Source organism: Bos javanicus, chromosome 20 (genome assembly GCF_032452875.1).
Source record: "Bos javanicus breed banteng chromosome 20, ARS-OSU_banteng_1.0, whole genome shotgun sequence".
In the NCBI taxonomy this organism is placed as follows: Eukaryota; Metazoa; Chordata; class Mammalia; order Artiodactyla; family Bovidae; genus Bos; species Bos javanicus.
Genome location: NC_083887.1, coordinates 66,285,189 through 66,309,921, shown reverse-complemented (window position 1 = coordinate 66,309,921; position 24,733 = coordinate 66,285,189). Strand labels below are relative to the sequence as shown.

Genomic DNA, 24,733 nt, shown 5'->3' with positions numbered 1-24,733 from the left:
CTGTAAGGAGTTGATAACGCAATGTCTAGAACATCGCCATTTACGTTCACACCGGTTTGTTTAAGTTTACAACACAGCTGCTTGCTACCAGCAGCTAGGAGACACTGAGAACCTTACTTGCTGAAAAGTTCAGGACCAAAAGTTCAGCCAAGGGCACAGCACAGCCCATGCAGGAAACGCCCGAGACGCATCTCCCAGGAAACTCACCACCGCTCCAGGTGCATGGCCTGGAGCTTCTCGGGGTCCTTCGGGGGGAACATGGTCGGCCGGATCTGGGTGTGTCTGTTGTGGGGGACATCGTCCCAGGATGTGAACCACTGCCCATCTTTCGTCATCACCTGCAGGGCCAGAGGGTTGGGACTCAACGACCAGCCCATCTGAGAGCAGGGAAAGCCAGAGGAGGGGGTGGGGAAGCTCTCAAGAGATGGCACGTCTCATTTCTCCCTCAAGAGAGGAGTACGGTTTGCAAGGAAAGAAATGACACCATCTTTTATTCCATGAACCAGGACACTCATTCTATGAGGTGGCATTTTCATTTTCCAAGCGGGTTATTTTTTCTCTCTTTCTTTTATAAAACCAGCCTCAGACCGTTCCTGGGCTAACACTGAGAAGTGAATTGCTTCCTACTGGAAACAAAGCTTGGAATCCCAGCCAATTAAAAGGGAAGAAAGCAAAGCTATACTTGTACATAAACAAAGCTGACTTGTGATTACAGAATAAAGGCAGGAGAACTTCCACTGCCAGAAATATTTGTATAAACGTACTGTTTGTCATTAAACATAATTCTGAAACTGATTCTAAGTTGCATAATCAAATGAACCATTTATTCAAGTTACCCTAGAGTGGATGCTTTAAAATTCTCACGACTCTAAGAGGCCTAGTAAGTTGACCCGCCCTTTTGAGCCAGAGTCCTGGCGGGAGACTACCTTCCACTGCGAGAGCCCAGGCACCCACTTCAGTCCTGGCAACTCTGAAGACACGTCGGCGAGCTCCAAAGCACCTGCGGGTCAACAGCAAAACAAAAACTCCCGTTATCCCAGTGAAAGGAAACAGCTGTAAAAGATCGCACACTCTAAGATCCTGTTTACAGACTGTCCCGGGAGGCCAGACCCACCCAGACAGAGCAGATCAGAGACTTCTGGGGTGGGTCAAGGACTGACCGTAAATGAGCTCTTCTCCACAGCGTAGCATCAAGAGTCACTCAAGCCCACGGACCCGCACACTTAGAGCAAGTGCTGCCACGTGGGTGAAGGGCAGCACGGGAGCTGCTGCAGGAATCAGCTGCAGAGTCCATGCTGCGCCCGAGGCGCGGCCACGCGGGCGGCCTAGAAACGCACACAGGGCGGGACCCTGCGCTCGGCCGGCTCCTGGTCTCCAGTCACACCAAGGAATGACCTGCGTCTGCACGCCTTTATCTCGAACAAACATACCGATCCAAAAAGCAACACGATGAAACTGTGGACATTTTTAAACATTCAGCTTCAGGTCCAAGCTGGTTTTCTAAAACGGCCATCAGGACGACAGCCCCCTTCTAAAGCGGTGTTCATAGGAGCGCCATTACAAGAAGCTCTACTCTGGGGCCGTTACAGGAAACCTCTCAGATGAACTACCCACCACAACCCACGGACAGATCCATGGACAGCCTCACAAAAAGGAAAATCCAACACAGCTCCGTGGAAGCTGTGAAAAACGCAGGGCTCATGAAAACAAAGCCGAAGAACCCCCAAGGCGGAGGTCCGACAGGGAGAAACGTCGACAAAAGCGTCACGCCGGCCGCCACGGGGCATCCAGACATCCCGGCTCCTAAACACGACACCCGTAACAGTGCAAACACGGAAGCTGGTTTTCTCAGTCCAACGCTGCCCGGGCTCAGCGGTGACTCTCTGCTAGCATCTGGGTCAGAAGCGAGCACTGACTGAACGCCTACTGGCCACCTATCCCCTCTGCTGGGTCTGAGGACGTTCAGGTGGGGGCCCCACCCCTGCAGTTAAGATCCCCAGCAAATGCAGAGGACAAGACCCAGCAAAAGTCACTGTCTGATGAAGCCATGTCTACACACACGCCTCTGATGGAGCATGGGAATGAGACACCCACGATGTGGTCTGGAGCAACCACGTGCAAAGAGACAGCTGTGACAGCAAAACGCAGACGGAAGACCCACCTGCCCAGTGGGAGGGTGCTCAGGGAACAGGACTCTCAGTTACTGTCAAATTACATCACCCGTGACCTTTCTCTTTACCGGCCTTCTGAAATAGAGCACCACCAAAAGTGTGGAGCTTTTCCATATGGAAAACATGACACAGAAATCAAGTCTCAGATAAGTGTAGTGAAACAAAATACGACACAGGAAATTCAAACTGAAAGGACCGCAAAGGTGAGAACAGGAGGGCTGACCTCACAGCACAGGCCTTTCAGCCACTGAGAAGAATGTAACAGAAGCTGAGACAGTCGTGGACACCATCTCAGGAAATGCACACCAGTTTCAGGATCTACATTTCAACCTACTTCATACGCAAGTAGCATTCTATTCAGGAGATGTAATTAGTTTTAAATTTCCCACTATTTGCTTTAAGGAGAATTTGATGGAAAAGATTAACATTTCAGCAAAAACATAAAAGGAGAAATATTTGACATGAAAACATGAAACGTTATGTCTGGTCCCTCAGCGTAAAACAGTGTGGTAAGACCTCCCTCCCATTGGGATGGTTAATAGTCAAGAAAGCAGAAAATGGCGAGTGCTGGTGAGGATGCAGAGGAGCTGGAAAACCTGTGCACTGTTGGTAGAGACATAAAATGGTGCGGCTGCTGTGGAAAAAGCATTGTGGGTCCTCAACAAATAAACACAGGATCACCACAGGCTGCAGCAATTTCACTCACGTATACACCCAAAAGAACTGAGAGCAGGGTCTTTCAAGAGTCGCTGGTATAGCCAGGTGCAAAGCAGCGTTATCACAGCAACTAAAACGTGGAAGCGACCCAAGTGTCACCGACAGATCAATGAATGAACAAAGTACAGTCTAAACATACAATGAGTATCTTCAGCCTTAAAAACGAGGGAAATTCTGAGAGTATATCATCTAACATGAATAAACTTTGGGGACATGATCCTAAATAAGCCGGTCGGTCACACAAAAAAATGCTGCAGAATTCCGCTCAGAGGCGATACCTAGAGCAGTCACACACAGAGACGGAAAATACAGCAGGGAGGGCTGGGGCGGGGGGATATGGGGGAGCTGCTCAAAGGGCCTAGAAGTTCATTTGCAAGATCAAGAGCTCGGGAGCCTGGCTACACAACGGAGTGAACGCAGTTACGCTGGTGAACTGCATGTTTTAAATTAACTGTATAATTTCAAATTACATGTGTTTTACCACAATTAAAACTTTTAAAAAATGCAACGGTGTGGTAAGGGATCTGATACCACCTTTCAAACTTATAGAAAGAAAACAGGCAAAACTCATTTCTCATGGAAAATGACAAATTCATTACAGAAGCATGTCTGTAATCAGGGCTACCTCATTTTGAGGATTCCCGAGTGGCGCTAGTGGCAGAGACCCTGCCTGTCAATGCCGGAGACATAAGAGAGGTGGGCTTGTCTGGGACGTTCCCCTGGAGGAGGGCACTGCAACCCACTCCAGTATTCGTGCCTGGAGAATCCCATGGACAGAGAAGCCTGGCGGGCTACAGTCCATAGGCTTGAAAAGAGGCGGACCCGACTGAAGCGACTTGACAAGCACACATACACCTCATTGTAGGGTTTATGGACTAATCATACAAGCTAATGTCCGTGAACAAAGTTAGAAAAAGTCTACAGGAGAATGCACCACAGCAATAAAGGTTCTGAAATACATTTTCCTAAAGATCCATCACGCACTTACCTTCACTCTTTTCCAGTAGAGACGCTATGACGGCTTCATCCTCGATGGGATTCAGCGAACACGTAGAGTACACCATCCTGCCCCCCTCCACTAGCTGCTCAGCACCCCGTGTTGCGATCCGTAGCTGTAAACTGAGGGCCAGATACTAGGTTACTTTACGACAAGCACAACCATACAGCACACGCATCACAGGCCCTACTAGAGCAGGTATTCATTAGTTTAGGACAGACTTGCTGGCTCAGACGGTAAAGCATCTGCCTACAATGCAGGAGACCCGGCTTCGATCCCTGGGTTGGGAAGATCCCCTGGAGAAGGAAATGGCAATCCACTCCAGTATTCTTGCCTAGAAAATCCCATGGACAGAGGAGCCTGGTTGGCTACTGTCCATGGGGTTGCAAAGAGTCAGACACAACTGAGCGACTTCACTATGACAGACCTACAACAAAATACAAAACACTCTCTGTAAAATGAACAACGCTCATTATTATACCTTTTAAGGTTCTAAAGGAAGTCAGTGTAAGCCTATTTAAGGTGCTTCGTGCTGATTAAAAACAAGAGTCCCAAGTCCTGCATTGTCCCTCCTCCCCTTGCCACTGGTAACCACCAGTCTGCTCCCCGTATCTGTGAGCCTGATTTCCACCTGTGACAGTCACGAGCTTGCTGTAGTTTTTAGACCCCACATGTAAGTGGCATCAGGTGGCACTTTATCTGTCTGGCTTACTTCACCTCATATGATCATCGCTAAGCCCATCCATGTTGCTACAAACAGCACTATTTCATTATTTTTAATGCATCCCAATATAGTTCTGAGGTAAAATTATGGAGAGAATTTGGGAAACCAACTGAATTATTACAAAACTTTCCCTTTTCAAAATGACAGTGAAATTAATAAAACCGGGAGGTTGAGGGGACAGAAGATACCAGGAACGTATCTGTAGAAATCCTTCATCTCCCATGCGGGGAGCAACCAATACCCATAAACCCAGAATGTGCCATTCACAAAAATAGTGTCTCCAATCTTTTAAAAGACTTTCCTTTTGTTCATAAGGCTCTTCACAGAAGAAATACCTTTTTGAATACCAGGATTTTCAACATAACTCCATTAAAAAAAAAATTTTTCAACATAACTCCATTTTCTGTTCCCCTGTGAAAGTAAATCACATCTTCTAAGTCTACGTGACACGCTTCATTTAAAAGTGAATTCTGTGCACTCACTCATTTTCACTTTAGTTCTGGCTGCGCTAGGTCTCTGTTGCAGAGCACAGGCTCTACGCTCGAGACCTCCAGCAGCTGCGGCTCACAGGCTCAGCTGCCCCAAGGCACGTGGGATCTTCCCAGACCAGGGGTCAAACCCACGTCCCCCGCGTGCGCAGGTAGATTCTTCATCACTGGGCCACCAGGGAGGTCCAATGTGATGCGATTAATACGCTTAAGCTACATTGGGTGTGTATATGTGTATGCAGATGGCATCCTCTAAGTGTTGACTATGACTATTTTAGATGACCTCTGTAATCCTGATACTAATCTATATTATCTAAATTTATTACTTCACTATTCTGATAATTGAAAAACAAACAAAGTATCTGTAAACAGTGTTGATACTAACCTATGTTATCTAAATTTATTACTTAACTATATCAATTCAGTGCTTCATATGAAACATGAATTTAGGTTTAGAATACACCAACTGCTAATAGAAAGAAATATCATGTATTTGTACGGTCTTTTTAATAGTGAAATTTTCCTAATATATTGAATTCAGTTGTTAGCTTTATGCTTTGCTCATTCACATGTTGGGAAAGGTTAACAGAACAGTAACAACATTGCTTATGAAAGTGAAAGTGAAGTTTCTCAGTCAATTCTTTGCGACCCCATGGACTGTAGCCTACCAGGCTCCTCTGTCCATGGGATTCTCCAGGCAAGGGTTCTGGAGTGGGTTGCCATTTCCTTCTCCAGGGGATCCTCCCAACCCAGGGATAGACTGGGGACAGCAGGCCAGTCATGAATGCCCACTTGAAAGAGTTGTCTCCAAGGTCCCTTAGGGCAGCCTGTACAGGGAACAGGTGCACACACTCCCAAGGAGGCTGCCGTCTACAGCCACTGCACACTGGGCCCCCACGGGGAAAGGGCACAGTCGGCTTAACTGGCTGCAAAAACAACGCTGCTTATAGATACTTTTTTTTACTTTCATTATTTTTTCTGCACCAGTGGATTTTGGTTTTTTTCTCAATTATCAGAATATTTAAGTAATAAATTTGGATAATGTAGATAAGTATCAACATTGTTTACAGATACTTTTTTTTAACTTTCATTAATTTTTTTTTCTGTACCAGCGAATTTTGCTCCCCCCCCAATTATCACAGTAGTTAAGCAATAAATTTAGATAATATGGATTAGTATCAGGATTATAAAAATATTCTTTAGGATACTCTAGATCAGGGCTTCACAGGTGGTGCTTCAATGGTACAGATCCGCCTGTCAATGAAGGAGACTTAGGTTTGATCCCTGGGTGGGGAAAATATCCCAGGGAAGGAAATGGCAACCCACTCCAGTATTCTTGCCTGGAAAAACCCCATGGACAGAGGAGCCTGGTGGCCTGTAGTCCACAGAGTTGCAAAGAGCTGGACACAACCGAGCAACTGAGCACACACATGCGCACACTCTAGGTCACCCACAGTTCTGTATCTGTGATTCTGATGTTAAATGAGATAAAAAGCCAAAGCTCTGTGGACACTACAATTTAAAAAATCCCTATGCACAGGAAACACTACAATACATGAGGAATTATAAAATATATCTGAGTTATAAGACTGCCTTTTTCCTTTCAGTTTTAAGAACTTTTCAAAAAATTTTTTAAAGATAGCCATAAATATTTCTGAGATCAGATGTTAAAAGGTAAAATAATTCAACACGAAGAACTGAAAACAGAGAGGAGAAAGATTAGTAAGAAACGGTCTTTTCATGGACAACATGTTTAGAAAATAAAAGGCATTTTCGATACATGCATACCTGAAATGTATACAATTTCATGTCCTACTCTTGAAAGGTTTCAGAACCAACTCCTGACAAATATGCAGACTCAAGAAGGCAGCTCCGAGGCTTGCATCAGCCAGCTGAAGCTCTGCACGCTCAGGGATTCGACCGTAAGCCTTCACTCACCTCCTCGTCGCCCAGGGCCACCAGGGAGGTGCAGCTGACTTACCCGTGCAGCTGCAGGCTGTTCAAGGCGCTCCACTTCTTCCAGACGTCGACGTTTTTTCTCATTGTGCCATCTCCACTGCAAAGAAAGGGATTTAAGAACTTAAAACTCTGTACCACAGGATGACTGGAGCTTAATAATCCATGCTAAAGGGTATTATGAGTACCACTTAGAAAACAATCTAATTCTCACAAGCCCCAATAAACTTCCTATTTCTGTTTGGAGGACACTCTAATGCATTAAACTTTCTAATCATATTTCAATTTTAATTCAACAAGGAAATAAAAGATCTGAGTAGGAAACCTCACTCGACAAAGAGACAGTAATTTGCTTCCATTTAAGAGAAATACCATCAAAACACCATCTCCAGACCTAGGAAAGAACTCTGAACATAGATAACAATCTGATCCTACTACTTAGAAACTTGCTGATCAACAGCAGCATTTTAATCAGAATTACATGAATAATGATAAACTTATAAAGGACTTCCTCAGCAAATTCAGTAAGCCAATTTAATTTCTCTACCACGAGTGTTCTCTGTATCAATTAAACATTTTTGAAATTTCTACTCCTATTTAACAGAAATCATTTCCATGTAAATTTCATAATACAGTTGACCAATTAAGGCTTTTTGTCCGGGTCTAATTTTGAACCCCAGATTTTTTGGAGGAATTCCTGTGTCTGCTGGCTTTCCCTGTAAAACGTAATTTTCACTGTGGGTCTAGTCACATGTCCTTGAGGTGAAGGCTCTGCAGGGTGGAAATGTCCTGTGAGATATCACGGCTTTCAAATGACATCCCCTGCTGTACTGTGGGGACTACAATTATGACTGCCGCAGCTTACAACTCAGAGGGCACATCATGGGCACAGTGTTGTATCTCTGATCACAAGAACACAGGGAGCACAACCCAGTGCTCCGTGAACACCTAGAGGGGTGGGAGACGGAGGGAGGGGACGGTGTACACCCGCCGAAGCTGAGTCACGGGAATGTATGGCAGAGGCCAGCACACGTGGTAAAGCAATTATCCTCCAATTTAAAAAAAGAGAGAGGATAAAAAAACCACAGGAGTGGGAAAACATCTAATCCAAAAGAAAACTAAAAACCTGCAATCTGAGATAAAAAAAAACAAAAACGAATGCAGCTCATGACCTATTTCAACTTTTCTGAAGGAGAATTCTTCCGGGTGTTTGACACACAGTAATACCGCCACCGAGCTCTGCCACCAGCAGTAAAACTACCATTTGTTTAAACAAGACAGGACTTGGTAACAATGCATCCCACTTAAACGCTGCCTTTAGAGCTAACAAAGCACGATGGAGGGTTTGGTAGAACAGTCTGGCCAAGTCACGTGCCCAGAGAGACAAGTTTGACGTCCACGTCTACGGCACTGTCTCCGGGAGCTTAGCCACTTTACTTTTACTCCTTCCTTTCTGGAAAAACACAGTAATTCAGCTATACCTTGAAATTCTCTTATCAGTAAACTCTACAAAAATCTAACGTAATAAATATCGAAGAAAGATATGTGTACAAATGCATGAGTTCGCCAACCTTCACGGAACCCTTGGATGTCCTACTCAGGATTCACCGGGTGTTAACACCGATTATTACGCTGTGACACTGTATCTACACTCCCCGCAAGCAGGCGCTGAATGAACACTCACACCTCACTCCCAGCACAGTGCCCACAACAAGGCCCTAGTGATATCACTGCTCTCCGCTATCGTCTTCATGTTCCCTTTCAAGACCATTAAAACCGCCCCTCTCTGATCTCCTTCAGTTTATCACTAAAACTGTTTCTATTTTCTGATTTAGGCTCACACTGCCTCTCTCTTCAAACCAGCTGTGACAGATTCACTACCCACGTGCAGCTTCACTTTAGACTCTGATTTGCTTTCTCGTGGGGACGCTGGGCTTCCCGGCCTCCTGACGGTACCTGCAAGGGACATCACAGAGGATGCGGTCGTAGAAGAGGATCTCCTTCCTGCCGTTGACGTCCACCTGCAGGCGCGGGATGCAGGACGCGTCGTGGTTGACCACCATGATGCAGGGGCTGCCCAGCCGCTTGGCCTGGTGCACCAGCAGGTAGCACCGCCTGTTGTCCACGTCGTTGGCGATGACAAAGCCCTCTGCGAGCGCAAAGGCGGCGTCGGGTTAAAGGCAGCGGACAGGGGGCCGCGCTCGCCCCCAGGCTGGCAGGTGGGACCAGCAACCCAGCCTCAGACTTGCCGGAACTGGGGCCGCGGTCCAGGAGAAGGAAGTGGGCGGCTTGGCAGGGGTTTCAAGTCCCTTAAAATGTCAAATCTTCAAAATTCATCTTGCCAACAGTTCCTCACTTTGGACGGCTTATTCTGCCCAAACTAGCTTTTCTACCATTGACTATTAACAAAAAAAGGGAGAGTGAGGAGAGAAAGACGTGGAAACTAAGAGAGTCTCCTGACAAGTGTTTAAAATAGGCCACACGTGCTGGGGCTCCACTATAGACCCTGAGAGTCAGCTCCCAGAGTGAGGTGGGGACTGAGGCTCCTGAGGGTCCACTTGCCGAGGAGGCTCGGACCTTTGCCATCGACCTCATGTCCTCCAAGTTCAAGACGGAAGCCTCGTTTCCTATGTGGAGCCTGGAAACGTCACGTAACTCACCTACCAGACGCTGGTGGGATTTGAACCTGGGGAGTCTGACAGTGGCTCTAAACTACATCCTCCCGCCTCTCACACAGGTACTAACCGTCAGAAGAGAACCAAAACCCCAATGTGAGACGGGGACTCCCGAAAATTCAAACTGACATCAACCTATTGGGGCCCCCCTTGGGGTCTGGTGGTTAAGACTCCGCCTCGCCATGCAGGGAACGTGGGTCCAAACCCTGGTGGGAGACCTGAGATCCCACACGCTGGGGGTCAACTCCTGGGCCGAGCACCAGGGCGAGGGCAGGCTCGCCGCGATGAGAGATCCCGCATGATGTAACCAGGGTGCGAAGCAGCCAGAGATTTTCACCAGGCAGATTAAAAAAAAAATCTACCTACTGTGGCTTCTAAAAGAAAACAACACGTGCTTTTACAGAAACCACGCGTGATGCTAAACTGAAGGCCCCTCTCCACGGGGCACACGAGGGCACAGGTGACGGGGTCAGGCACAGCACCCAGCTCTACTTTCAGAGACAGGGAACCCAGCTGCCTGACTCCTCCTGTACAGACAGTCAATTCCTAGGCAGGCTGATAAGAAGTCCCGGGTACCCAGGGAGGAAAAAGGGGTCTGGAATTCTCAAGGAGGAGGAAAGGATAAACACCTTTTCTTTTTTTCTCTACATTCCTTAGTCTTAATCACGTAAAACTAAGTTTGTTTTTTTTTTCTTTAAGCCCGAAACTGATGATTACACAACAAACAACCCAGTTTAAACTCTGTCCTAGGAATTAAATAACAACAATCCTGCGTGAGGACAGTTTCCCCTTCCTGAAAACCTTCTGACCAATCCTGGTATCTTAGAATGTACATCATGGGAGTGGGTCTGGTGGGACCTTTCTATTGTTAAGTTCTAATTCTTTTATCCTAAAATGTAAATTGTGGGAGTGGGTCTGGTAAAATTTTTACAACATTGAGGCATTCTTTCAATTTACTGTAATAACTAATTTAAAAAGTATATAGCTCCCTTGCTAACACTAGCGAGGGGGCACTCTCCGCCCCTCTTCTGATGTCTGTGTCAGAAGCTTTCCCTGTCCCTTTCATACTTTAATAAAACTCTGCTACACAAAAGCTCTTGAGCAACCAAGCCTGGTCCCTGGTCCCGAAGCTACATCTTCTTCGGAGATCACATCGTTCACCGTAAGCTATCACTGTCTTTGCTCTTTCCCTCATCCACCACCCACCAGAGCAGCACCCCCACCCCCAGACCCTGGCCCCACACATACCTGGGAAGGGAACGTTCATGTCCGCATGCAGCATTTCAATCAACTGTGTGGTCTTTGACCCTGGAGCTGCACACATATCTAAGATCTAGTGAAAAGCAAGAAAACGTTTGATGTTTTTCTTTATATAAATCAACTATCCTACATCTAACTTAGAACAATTTAAAATTATTTTTCATTTCTACTTTAGGACCTAAGCCCATTTATTTCTAAGATAAATCTATGGCATATGTTCTATTTAATTTATCGGGATGCCCTAATCTATATTGCCCCCAAACCACAGAAGGAGAAAGATACTCGCTCCACAGGAAACAGGAACAAAAACGGCACTAGAAACCGGCAGAAAAATACACTCAGGGATGACGAGTGAAGATACTAAATGCAAAAAGCATTGTAACAGAACACTAGGGGGCAGAGTTCGCTGGGTTCCAATCTCAGTTTGGCCCCTGACAACTAACTTCTAACTTTAAGCCAATTACCTCCGTTTTTCTTTGCCTCCTTTCTCTCGTCTGGAAAAACAGGGACAGTGATAGCATCTGCCCTCACAGGGATGTGTGTGCAATAAAGAATTAATTCACAAAAAGAACAAAGAACCATGGTTGGCATTCAACAAGCCCTCGGTATGGGTTCACTGTGAATTCAACCTGACTGAGTCAGAGACAATGAAGATAATCTCAACAGCAAGTAAAAAAACTGAGCTGTAAAAATTGCAAAAAGAACCTAAAGCAAAATACATATTATTTTCCACTTCACCCAAAGTGAAAAGGAAAAATAAATAATGAACCACATTAAGATAAAAGGTCTCAACAAAACAGAGAGAGATGAATACCAGCATTTTCCACGTAAGGCTCAGAGTACCTTATGGTGAGGGTGGGCATTCAGCAACAGCGGTGGAATCATGCTGACGGCTTCCTGACGGCTGATGTTTCCCTTGGAAAATAAAATTGTTAAAAATCAGCAACGGCATTAAAAAAACAGCAGAAAAAATTAATATTGGCCATTATTTCCAATGCATTAAGAAAACACTGTATAACCATACACAGAACACCAAATTTAGTACTATCGCATATACAGCAAGTAAGACCGATGTTTCTACTAGTGGATAAATGGCCACTATCAAAAGACAGTAATCCCATCAGAATGACATTCAGTTCAGTTCAGTCGCTCAGTCGTGTCCAACTCTTTGCGACCGCATTGCCTGCAGCACGCCAGGCCTCCCTGTCCAGAACCAACTCCCGGAGTTTACCTAAACTCATGTCCATTGAGTCAGTGATGTCATCCAGCCATCTCATCCTCTGTCATCCCCTTCTCCTCCCACCTTCAATCTTTCCCAGCATCAGGGTCTTTTCCATCAGGTGGCCAAAGTATTGGAGTTTCAACTTCCGCATCAGTCCTTCCAATGAGTATTCAGGACTGAGCTCCTTTAGGATGGACTGGTTGGATCTCCTTGCAGTCCAAGGGACTCTCAAGAGTCTTCTCCAACACCACAGTTCAAAAGCATCAATTCTTCGGTGCTCAGCCTTCTTTACAGTCCAACTCTCACATCCATACATGACCACAGGAAAAACCACAGCCTTGACTAGACGGACCTTTGTTGGCAAAGTAATGTCTCTGCTTTTGAATATGCTATCTAGGTTGGTCATAACTTTCCTTCCAAGGAGTAAGCGTCTTTTAATTTCATGGCTGCAGTCACCATCTGTAGTGATTTTGGAGCCCAGAAAAATAAAGTCTGACACTGTTTCCACTGTTTCCCCATCCATTTCCCATGAAGTGGTGGGACCAGATGCCATGATCTTTGTTTTCTGAATGTTGAGCTTTAAGCCAACTTTTTCACTCTCCACTTTCACTTTCATCAAGAGGCTTTTGAGTTCCTCTTCACTTTCTGCCATAAGGGTGGTGTCATCTGCATATCTGAGGTTATTGATATTTCTCCTGGCAATCTTGATTCCAGCTTGTGTTTCTTCCAGTCCAGCGTTTCTCATGATGTACTCTGCATATAAGTTAAATAAGCAGGGTGACAATATACAGCCTTGATGTACTCCTTTTCCTATTTGGAACCAGTCTGTTGTTCCATGTCTAGTTCTAACTGTTGCTTCCCGATCTGCATACAAATTTCTGAAGAGGCAGGTCAGGTGGTCTGGTATTCCCATCTCTTTAAGAATTTTCCACAGTTTGTTGTGATCCACACAGTCAAAGGCTTTGGCATAGTCAATAAAGCAGAAATAGATGTTTTTCTGGAACTCTCTTGCTTTTTCGATGATCCAACGGATGTTAGCAATCTGATCTCTGGTTCCTCTGCCTTTTCTAAAACCAGCTTGAACATCTGGAAGTTCACGGTTCACGTATTGTTGAAGCCTGGCTTGGAGAATTTTGAGCATTACTTTACTAGCGTGAAATGAGTGCAATTGTGCGGTACTTTGAGCATTCTTTGGCATGTCTTTGGCATTAATGTCAGAATGACATTAGCTTGTTAGAAACTCAAGTACAACATGCACAGAGGACAGAAAGCCCCCTAGAAGTGTCCCCTCACAGCTGAAACCGTAACTTCTACTTCCTGGTTCTCCCGTCTCCAGGAGCAGCCCACACCTGCTCTGTATTCCTGGACACCACCCCGTCAACCACTGCCTCCTTGCCTCAGTGGAAGGCAGACAACAACTAAACCTCCACACTAATCCGCCATCCTCCAGACCTTCACCCTTGGGTCAGGACATCTGTTCACGTGTTCGACTGTTCAAAGATTCTTTGCAAAATCCAGCACCTGTGACACTCACAACTCTATTTTAACAGCTTAGGACTGAATGCCCAAGAAAAAGCCAAAAACTGTCAGCTACCAGGAGGCTTCTGCTCCTTGACAACCTGGGCTTCCTGTCTGAACTGCCACCCTGCACTCGTCAGTCACCTCACATGGACGCAGGATGACGAACGCTCTGCTCAAGTGCAAATCTGCACTTTCGCCGACGGTTCACACACCCCTGGAGATTAAACGCCAAGCCAGAGAAGCGCTTTCTGCACAAGTCTGCGCCAACAAGGGGGCACAGGCAGTGCCCAGCACCCTGTGCTGCTCTACACGGCGGGAGTGGGAAACCAGGCCAACAGGCCTGCCTACCAGCTCACCCGAGTGGACAGGAAGCCTGAGAGCACGCAGCTGTGGACTGAGCAGATCAGAACTGAGAGAGGTGAAGCGCTTCTAAACTGGCTGTGGCTTCAAGGCAAGAATCATGGGAAGCAAACAGTCCCGCCAGGCGGACAGAGAAGCTCAGGGCAACAAGGATACAAAACCATGTGGTGGCAGTCGGGGGTCCTGGGCCCAGCAAAGGAGGCTAGAGAACAGGAAGGGGAGCTTCCGATGCCGCGGGTGAAACAGAAAGGAAACCGCAACACTGCCGACGCCCGTCGCTCGCGGGCGCTCACTCAGTCACGCACTGCGTGCGGGGGCAGTTGTTTGCTGGGGAAGATGTGGTGCTAAAGGTAAGAAGCTTAGTGACTGAACGGCAATCAGGGGGCGGCTGAGGAACCAGGGGGCAAAGACCATGTCGTTTTATGAGAACCAAGTCTGTCACATTTAGATGGTGTTCTTCTGTTTGGCAAAGGTGGAGTACAGCACTTTAATTAAAATAAAGACAGCCATAAACACCCGTCACCTTCTCTCCAAGGAAGGCACCCGGCATGTGCAGCCCAAAAGGACACGAAAGCAGACGGAATACGCTCCAACGTGAGGGCCGGGAACAGAGTGCCGGGCCCAGCCGTGGCTGCAGCGAGCGACACAGAAGCCACCCGGACAACCGTGCCGGCACCCCCGGGACTCTGCGTGACCAGAGGCGCTACTAATACCTACATTACCAGATGTTACAGGGGCGCTCACAGTGAGTTCAGGGTGCTTTTCTATCTACCTAATCACTGCCAGTGGCAAGCGTGGTTGAAATAAAACTGCGATACTAAGGCTTCAAGGAAACCAGCAAGCCTGAAGTCATCTACTCACAGATTCAGTTTCGCTGACCAGAAACTGGTGAAACTTTTCCAGCTGTGGAGACTTTCTCAAGATTTTTCGACTTAAATTTGTGTGCCAGGCAAGTTCTTCAGGATACCTGACCGAAAGGAAAGTAAAACACGTAAGGGTCACGCGTGCTAAAGCGGGCTCTTCACAGCGCCTTCATCACACAGCTCATGGGCCGAGTGAGACGCCCAGCCGTGTGCTGGCTGCTCACACCCCTGCCCCGTCCTCCAAGGACGAGCAGCAGGACACGGAGGCTCGCCGAGACGGGGCCCCGGCCCTGGGCGCTGAGGGACACGGCACGGGACGGGACTGAGGAGCTGTGCCGGTGAATGGCCGAGGGCAGAGGCAACAGGGAGAGCTGATGGCCCCACTCTCCACCGTGGGAACCTGAGGGCACACAGCCCAGGAAAAGGCAGATGACGACAGGCTACAGTGCGGCTCACACAGAAGGGAAATAAGGCTGCGGGGCAGCTATCAGCACGTCCGACGTTTGATTACAGTATTTGGGTTTTTTACTGTATTTTTCACTATTTCTCAAACCAAGCAGTCCAATAATATTGTGAAATGTTCTATATACCCCCAAACCTTGGAAATCAAACATTTATTAATCTGAGGTCCCAGGCTGATGTTTATACAGACCGAAGAACAGAGCCTCTCCTGCCGTCTATGTAAACATACTTGAACAGTGTGTGAACGATGCCATCACAGATGAGGAAGTGTGTGGTTTCTTCATCATCCCGTGCGCCTGTCTAGCCACTCAAGTCCAGCCGCATGGGTCAGTACATGGACAGGACACGTGGGGCCATGCTCAGCGTCACACGGCACTCGGCGACAAACCTTACCGCACTTAGTGTTAACTCTGAGCCATAACGATGAGCTCAATTTAACAATAGGGCTCACAATGTGCCATGGGTCACACCACAGCTAAGGCGAAAGCCGTGAAAATGGAACGGAATGTTTGAAAAACACCACGTTTGCTTTGAAAATCCGAGTGACTATCTGACAGAGACAAACTGAGGCTTAAGATCTGAAGAAGCTGCTCAACTGTCATTTTATCACGAGCTAGTCTGATGAGTGCTTTCCACCAAATTATGAAGATTAAACTGGCTGAACCTGTTCATGGCCACCCTCAAAATGTCCTGGAACTTTGGTTTCTATTTCTTATGCTTGCTTCCCTCTTCAATATTTAACCTGTTTCAAAAATACAAAACGAAAGTGCAATCATACTTATTACACAATTTTAATAAGTGTTTAGCTTTAAATACTCCCTGTGGCCTCACTAGAGGTGAACGGCAGGGATTCCTGTGGGTTGGCTCTAGCTGTGTAACTGAACAGAACCTGCCGCCCCTCTACAACCTTTGTGTGTATTTATGTGCTTGTGCTCCATCATGTCCAGCTCTTTGCGGCCTCGTGGACTGCAGCCCGTCAAGCTCCTCTGTCCCTGGGATTTCCCAGGCAAGAATACAAGCCTTTGGTGATAGCCAAACATCTGCTTTCATAAGATTCCTGGCAAACGGAATTGTCTGTGATCAACAACAGCACACGTGCCAGTAACTACCTTATCAAACCACCAAACGTCACTAATTTGAATGCTGCCTGCCGTTACTTATTGTACAAAGCTGAATTTTCATTTTCTAATAGACAGCAGAATTCTAACTACCGCACAATTGCACTCATCTCACACGCTAGTAAAGTAATGCTCAAAATTCGCCAAGCCAGGCTTCAGCAATATGTTAACCATGAACTTTCTGATGTTCAAGCTGGTTTTAGAAAAGGCAGAGGAACCAGAGATCAAATTGCCAACATCTGCTGGATCATGGAAAAAGCAAGAGTTCCAGAAAAACATCTATTTCTGCTTTATTGACTATGCCAAAGCCTTTGACTGTGTGGATCACAACAAACTGTGGAAAATTTTTAAAGAGATGGGAATACCAGACCACCTGACCTACCTCTTCAGAAATGTGTATGCAGGTCAGGAAGCAACAGTTAGAACTGGACATGGAACAACAGACTGGTTCCAAATAGGAAAAGGAGTACATCAAGGCTGTATATTGTCACCCTGCTTATTTAACTTATATGCAGAGTACATCATGAGAAACGCTGGACTGGAAGAAACACAAACTGGAATCAAGATTGCTGGGAGAAATATCAATAACCTCAGATATGCAGATGACACCACCCTTATGGCAGAAAGTGAAGAGGAACTCAAAAGCCTCTTGATGAAAGTGAAAGTGGAGAGTGAAAAAGTTGGCTTAAAGCTCAACATTCAGAAAACGAAGATCATGGCATCTGGTCCCATCACTTCATGGCAAATAGATGGGGAAACAGTGGAAACAGTGTCAGACTTTATTTTTCTGGGCTCCAAAATCACTGCAGATGGTGACTGCAGCCATGAAATTAAAAGACGCTTACTCCTTGGAAGGAAAGTTATGACCAACCTAGATAGCATACTCAAAAGCAGAGACATTACTTTGCCAACAAAGGTTCGTCTAGTCAAGGCTATGGTTTTTCCTGTGGTCATGTATGGATGTGAGAGTTAGACTGTGAAGAAGGCTGAGTGCCGAAGAATTGATGCTTTTGAACTGTGGTGTTGGAGAAGACTCTTGAGAGTCCCTTGGACTGCAAGGAGATCCAACCAGTCCATTCTAAAGGAGATCAGCCCTGGGATTTCTTTGGAAGGAATGATGCTAAAGCTGAAACTCCAGTACTTTGGCCACCTCATGTGAAGAGTTGACTCATTGGACAAGACTCTGATGCTGGGAGGGATTGGGGGCAGGAGGAGAAGGGGACGACAGAGGATGAGATGGCTGGATGGCATCACTGACTTGATGGATATGAGTCTCAGTGAACTCCGGGAGCTGGTGATGGACAGTGAGGCCTGGCGTGCTGCGATTCACGGGGTCGCAAAGAGTCGGACAGGACTGAGCTACTGATCTGAATAGAGAGCAGACTCGAGGTATAACTTGAGAGGAATATTTCTTTATGTGCTTTATTGGTTAAGTTTCTACTAGTTAAAAATGTAAACTTGTTATTACAAGAATAAAATCTGACTGTTAAGTTATAATTACGAAAGCTTTTCATCTTATGAGAAAATTATTTAACTTTCAAAGAGTTAACTACAAAGACAGACTGAGTTCAAAAGTCTCTCTCTATATATAACCTCTAGGATAACTCATCATCCACTCAATGAAAAGAACATAAACAGAATGACAATAAGGTGCATTTGCAACAACTCACTGTCAAAACAAGGCCTTATAAAAAACGCTTTAACCCCTCGCAATTCCCAGTCTATGAAAGGTAAGAAAAAAAATGAAATCTGCACACGCTGTAAATCCTATATATGACATTCCTTCTAGAAAACCTGGTCCCCCAAAATACTTCTCCTACATTACATCCCACTATGTCTCAAAAAGTTAAAAGACTATTAAGATCTATTTCTGCAATTTCCACAATATAAAGAACCACCAGAAAGTATTTTATGTTTCTGCTTTATTTACTGATTTATGGGTATCCCACACCTGACCAGTGAATTTGATTTAATGTTTATAGAATAAAACTGTCTCACAGTTGTCACTGATAACGAAAAAAGGGTGAGTATTAGGAACTCGCATCTTACATGTTGCTCAGACCCTTCATCTATGTTCAGAAAACTGGATGAAACAGTATTGTGAAGAGAAGGCCCGGCTGTTACTGGGGTGACTCCTTGCATTCTTCACCCACAGAATACCTGCAGGGCCTTTCCAAGAGGTCTGGAATTGACTGGTCCTGCCCTGAGATCCAAAGTTCAACAATCAAGAGTGAAAAATAGCCTTTAAACATTCAATGGGCCAAGTAAACCAAAGGCCCACTGTAGTTTGCAGAAAACAATAAAAATAGACTAATTCCGTATGGGTTGGGACAGTGGAAGAAAACCACCAGGACAGCCCAGAGAGACACCCCTTCCCCAGGGGACCGGCTCACCAGCTCCTCTTTCTGCCCAGAGGCAGAGAACCCGCAGAGGCAGCCGCATCTGAAAAGCTGAACTTCTGGACACAGGGTGGAAGGAATAAACGTTTCCAGGTGACTGTGTGAGGCAGCAAAAGCAGGAAAGATTATGCATAGAAATGTGCAAAGACAATCCTAAACCTGCTTTTGAAAACATCAAACACACCAACTTCGAGCACCGGGGCCATCCCCCAAATCTCCACATCATGGCACAGGCCAAGAGCCGAGTGCACACCCCAGTGACTGAGAGGGGGGCCCACGCGTCACGTGACGGCCGCCGCGCTCGCTGATGCTGCAGACACAGCAGGGGAGACACCTTCCTTACCTGCTGGCCTCAGCGACCTTTTCCTGTTCTCTAACAGTCAAGCTTCTAGACTCTGATTAAAACTGTTTAACAAAAAAGCCATCATGGAATTTTTTGGTGTATTATTCCTGTATACCAGAAATGCGCTCTGAAATGGTAACATTTGGTTTTGATCTGATTTAAGCATCTGGCCACTCAGTTCTCATTCCACCGTGGATTCTGTGCACATCTGTGATATGGACACTGAACATCCAAATGGCCAACAAAAGAATGAAAAGCAAGCAAACGCACGGACCAGGAACAATGAAAACCTCAATTTGGCTTGTGATGAACAAAGGTTGGCCAAAAAGAAAAGATACATCAAACACTTGAACAGTCAAAACTTCAAAAGCTGTCAAGAAACGCTGCTTAAATTCATCTTCTCAAGCAGAAAGTGAAGAGGAACTAGAGTGCCTTGATGAGGGTCAAAGGAGAGTGAAAAAGCCGGCTTAAAACTCAACATTCAAAAAACAAAGATCATGACATCCAGTCCCATCACTCCGTGGCATACAGAAGGGGAAAATGTGGAAACAGTGACAGACTTTATTTTCCTGGTCTCCAAAATCACTGCAGACAGTGACTGCAAGCATGAAATTCAAAGACACCTGCTCCTTGGAAGAAAAGCTATGACAAACCTGGACAGTGTATTAAAAGCAGAGACATCACTTTGCCAACAAAGGTCCATCTAGTCAAAGCTATGGTTTTTCCAGTAGTCAGTATGGATCTGAGAGTTGGACCATAAAGAAGGCTGGGGTCCAAAGAACCAATGCTTTCAAATAGTATCACTAGCTCAATGGACAAGTATCTGAGCAAATTCCAGGAGATGGCGAAGAACAGGGAAGCCTGGTGTGACATAGTTCATGGGGTCACAGAGTCAGATGCGACTGAACAACAAACTGCCAGACAATGATGGTTAAATTCACCTTTTTATGGTAATCATTTAAAATGTGCTGTTGTCCTTTTGTAAGAATTCTCAGTACCTTAAAGTTGATAATCTGCAATGTGCAACTGTTAACAACTTCTTGACTTCCACAGCCCAGGCTGTGAGACTATTCACAGTCCCTTGGACTGCACACAGATCCAATCAGTCCATCCTCAAAGAAATCAGTCCTGAATGATCATTGGAAGGACTGATGCTGACGCTGAAACTCCAATCCTCTGGCCACCTGATGCAAAGAATGGACTCACTGGAAAAGACCCTGATGCTGGGAAAGATTGAAGGCGGGAGAAGGGGGCGACAGAAGATGAGATGGTTGGATGGCATCTCTTGACTCAATGGACACCAGTTTGAGTAAACTCCAGGAGTTGGTGATGGACAGGGAAGCCTGGCGTGCTGCAGTCCATGGGGTCACAAAGAGTCAGACGAGACTGGGCTGAGCTGAGCTGAACTGATGGCCCAGGCCTTGGCACGACCACGGTTTGTGCCTGACTCTCTGGGCCATTCACGAGACAGACGGGACTGCTTTCACACGCCTAAACTGGATCAAGACACACAAATGAGCCACGAGACACCGACAGGACAGCGAGGATAAAAGGAGGGTGAGCATGGGCCCTGGAGACAGAGACAGACAGGACAGCTAATGCAGCCCCTGCTGAGTCTTTGCTGGGCGAGGAGCAGCAAATTAATGGTGTGATTAATAGTCATGGGAATCCCACTCATCTTGTGGGATTTTGGGTGATCTTGTGACTTTGGGTGATGTCGAGGAGTTTGAAATGGAGGCGCAGGGGCCAATGTGAACCTCCATGAGGACTGTTTGGAAACATCCGCCGTTTGGTAACGTCTCAGAAAGACACCGTGGGAACAGAAGGGGCGACTGATAGAGAGGAGGTCTCAGATTATCACTGTTAAGACATCCACTGTCGGGACGCTTTAAAACACTGAGACGGGGGCTTGAAGGTTCACTGTCAAAGGACCTGATGCTGCAAGATGGAGGAACTGTTTCACAGACAGACGCCACTGGAGGCGCTGTCAGAGCAGACGGGGACTTCCAGCTCACACTTGTCCCAAGGCCCACCTGCTGGCAGGGGACCGACACTCATGCCGAGTCGCCTCCTCCATCACCCCCTTTCCTTTCCTTCTCTGCGTGACTAACTTTTGTTGTGCAGTGTGTTCGTATGCAATAAACCAAGCAATTAGCAAAATGAAATGCTAGCTACACTCCATGTGTGTCCCAGCCTCTGACTCTTACCTGGTCTTATGCCTGGGCCCTGCAAAAAAACATTAAGTCTGCAACAGTTCTGACATGAAGACAAGGGGTTTAGGTAGAAATGGTGGAAATGGTAACATCGAGGAAGAAGAGAAGCTGGACTGACTTGGAAAAACCGACGGAAATCAAGACTCCAACACACAGCGCTGCAAGTCACAAAGGAAAGCCTGCACGCATGTGAAGCAACAGCGGAAAAAGCACCGGGAGTAAGAACAGGAAAATGTCTTGAAAGCACATTTAGGTTCCTTCGTGCCAAAATCAAACGGGTTACCAAGAAATAAATTCAAGCGACAAAGATTAAAATCCTAGAGACATATCCAACAGAATGAAGCCGTGTTATACCTACCAACTCAAGGGCTGTGGAACTTCAACTTTCTGCCCATCCACCTCCAGGTCCTCCAGTTCCTTGAAATACTTGTTCTTTAAGCAATGGAGAATCTCTTTTGCATGGCTATCAAAAAAATTTTTTTTAAGTTTCAAATCAATCTGGAAAGCTAATTCAATAAACCTTATCTCTTTATAAACCCAAGATTGTGTTTTGTAATAAAAGCCATCCTTGTGTGCCAAGTGAAGACATTCTTTCATTACTACCATTTTACTGTATTCTTTCAAAGCTTAAACAATCCTTGTCCTTTAATCCCTAAAAGGTGAAAAACTACATTCAATACTATTCTATCCCTTCTCTCCTAAACATTCCTCGAGTTCCATCTTCACTTTCAGGTCCTCTTCAAAAGGTACAACTGCAACCATATCCTTAAACTTACACACTAAAGGTTCGTAAGGAAGAAACAACTTGATTAAATGACATCTCTAAGCTCATTTCGAAGAAGACCACCGAAACAGGATATGGCCACAACAGTCCTAAAGGCCATTTTGCCCAGTAGAGGCACATCAAAGGACTAATACAGCCCACAGCAGGGACGGTCCCTGGCGGTCCAGTGGTTAAAATTCTATTTTTTTCCAATGTAGGGAGTGCAGGTCTGATCCCTAGTCTGAGAACTAAAATCCCACATGCCATGGGCCGAGGCCAAAATATTCGTAATAAACATTTTTAATAAGTTAAATAACGCACAGTAAACTTTAGACATCACAAAGTGAAAATCCACAACATGTAACAGACTCCCCACCCTGAAATTGCACATAAAAAGGGATGAAGCACAGCTGAACCTGCAGGGGACGCTTGAAACTTAGCTTTAATTTCCACCCATCATTCCAGTGCCCCCTCCTCCACTTATTCCCTACTTCCATGGATAAATACCCTGCTCAACAGCTGACGGGAAAAGAGCTGATCCCTGCCTCCTGTCTCCTTGCTTGACTATCCTGTAGTAAAGCCTTTTCGCTTTCTGCAAGATTGTTGCCCCCGTATTTGGTCTTTTCATTGTGCAGCTTACAATAAGCCCACGTGCTCAGTTACACGACTCAAAAAAAAAAAAAAAATTAAGAGAGAGAACACCAGAAGCTTCACTTAAAACTCCCTAACGTCACAGGTTCTCATGTGTTCCAAAGGGTGGGGGATCGTCAATGGGCCCCCAAGAGTCAAATGCTTCTCATCTTGCACACTCGTTTCTGATTCTAACCTCCCAACTTGCCAGGTCCTCCTCCCCGTACTCCGTTGGGACACCCGTGCTCCCTCCTCTCAAGGCCTCCAGGCTCTAGCATCCACACCGCTGACGTGTGCTTCTTGGGAGAAATACATTTCCGTTTTAAACCCGGGGCATTCTAAACCCCAACTCCCCGAGAAATGTGAAAGGCACGACCCCCTTACCTCTTGTAACCAGTAATTCTTAAAGTGGCCGGGAGAGGCTCCCTGAGCGCTCCCATGAACTGGTCCCACTCGCCCTCGGGCACGATCTTGAGCTCCTGGTAGTAGTGCTCGAACAGCTTGTTCTCCTTGACGATCTCGGGGTAGCCGCCTTCCCAGCCCTGAGGAGTGAGAGAAACTTGGCACCCGGGGCCGCGAAGCCGCCCCGCAGGCCTCGGGCCCCGGCCCGCCCTCCCCCGGGTCCTACCGCCCCATTGCGCTTTCCGCCGTCCTCCGCGCTCCCGGGCCGCTGCTGCTGCTGCTGCTGCTGGAGCCGCCGGCCCCGCGACCGCCGCCCCATGGCCCACGCGGCCGCGCACGCCTCCCGCACAACTCGACCCGCCACCGTCGGCCGCAAGCACTTCCGGGCTGCAGCTCGAGGACCCCGCGGGTCAGCACATGCGCCTCCCCGGGACCTGCAGGGAGGGAGGGACCTGCAGGAGCGCAAGGATTTCCGCGCCAGCTCAGGCAGCGATGCGGGCAGCCCGAGGTCGCGCGTGCGCACCGCGGCGACGACGCTCGGTGAGGGCCCGGAGTGGGGCGGGGGGGGGGGGGCTTAGTGGGCGGGACTCTAGGGGCGTGGGCGGGGCGGGCGGGCGTCCCGCCCCGTCCCCGGCGCCCAACCACGACTAGGTAGACGGTCTGGGAGTGCCCGGAGTGGGCGGGGGTCTAGAGGGCGGGGCCTGGTGGGCGGGGCTATAGGCGCGTGGGCGGGGCGGGGCGGGGCGGGGCGGGTCCGCAGCGAGCACCCAAGACTGGTGAGACAGTCGGGGAGGACCTGGAGTGGGCGGGGTTCTGGCCGTGTGGGCGTGGCGGGCGGGCGCCCCGGGCGTCCCACCTCGTCCCCGGCGCGCACCCAGGACTAGGGAGACGGGTGGCGTGTGGCTCCGGGGCCGCCCGCACGGGGCGGATCCGGGCCCAGGCTTTGGCCGCGAACCCCGGCCTCAGGTAACCGCGCCTCCCGCCCCCCACCCCACCCCGCCCGCAGCCGCCGCCGCCCTATATGTGGCCCAACGCAGCACCCGGGCCATGGAGCACGCCTGCCGTCGCCCACCATGGAGCTGGCCGAGCGGTTCCTGCTGGACGCGCTCGCCTACCTGGAATGCGCCCTGGGCGTCGTGTGCTACGTGCTGCTGAAGCTGGTGGGCTCGCCCTACGGGCGCTACGCGTCGTCCGGCTCTGCCTTCGGGCTGCCGGCGCGGGCCGCCTGGACTGTGCAGGAGCTGCCCTCGCTGGCCCTGCCGCTCCTCGCGTGCGCGGGCGCAGGCGCGCCGGCCGAGCGCCTCAACCGCTGGCCCAACTGCATCCTCCTGGCCATGTTCCTCGTCCACTATGCGCAACGGTAAGAGCGGGCGGCCCCGCGCTTCCCCCAGCCGCCCCTGGTGCGCCCTCTTCTCCCCGCCGCCCCTGGTTGATGCGCCCCCTTCCCCC

General features: G+C 47.7%; 2 protein-coding genes and 1 non-coding gene across 4 annotated transcripts in view; 1 reads left to right on the top strand and 2 right to left on the bottom strand.

The window, feature by feature from the left end:
* NSUN2 (NOP2/Sun RNA methyltransferase 2) overlaps positions 1-23,692 on the bottom strand; it is a 33,626-nt gene extending 9,934 nt beyond the window's left edge. Inside the window, exons 1-11 of one of the 2 annotated variants that reach the window (XM_061393895.1) lie at positions 23,511-23,692; positions 23,267-23,424; positions 21,848-21,952; positions 14,953-15,058; positions 11,832-11,903; positions 10,977-11,061; positions 9,010-9,202; positions 7,079-7,153; positions 3,877-4,007; positions 927-1,000; positions 208-338 (exon numbers count right to left, since the gene is read on the bottom strand). In XM_061393895.1, the coding sequence (XP_061249879.1) occupies positions 208-338; positions 927-1,000; positions 3,877-4,007; positions 7,079-7,153; positions 9,010-9,202; positions 10,977-11,061; positions 11,832-11,903; positions 14,953-15,058; positions 21,848-21,952; positions 23,267-23,424; positions 23,511-23,603 (1,223 nt within the window). In that variant the 5' untranslated portion in view covers positions 23,604-23,692. The remainder of the gene's footprint in view (positions 1-207; positions 339-926; positions 1,001-3,876; positions 4,008-7,078; positions 7,154-9,009; positions 9,203-10,976; positions 11,062-11,831; positions 11,904-14,952; positions 15,059-21,847; positions 21,953-23,266; positions 23,425-23,510) is intronic. The other variant, XM_061393896.1, reaches the window with a different exon arrangement.
* On the bottom strand, positions 5,897-6,029 carry LOC133233862 (small nucleolar RNA SNORA70). The gene has a single exon (XR_009731907.1). It is a non-coding gene; the product is annotated as a small nucleolar RNA SNORA70 (small nucleolar RNA).
* Positions 23,693-23,942: 250 nt separating the features above from the next.
* The window catches only part of SRD5A1 (steroid 5 alpha-reductase 1), a 37,799-nt gene continuing 37,008 nt past the window's right edge, over positions 23,943-24,733 (top strand). The window contains exons 1-2 of the mRNA XM_061393897.1: positions 23,943-23,959; positions 24,291-24,644. Of these exons, the coding sequence (XP_061249881.1) occupies positions 24,358-24,644 (287 nt within the window). The 5' untranslated portion in view covers positions 23,943-23,959; positions 24,291-24,357. The remainder of the gene's footprint in view (positions 23,960-24,290; positions 24,645-24,733) is intronic.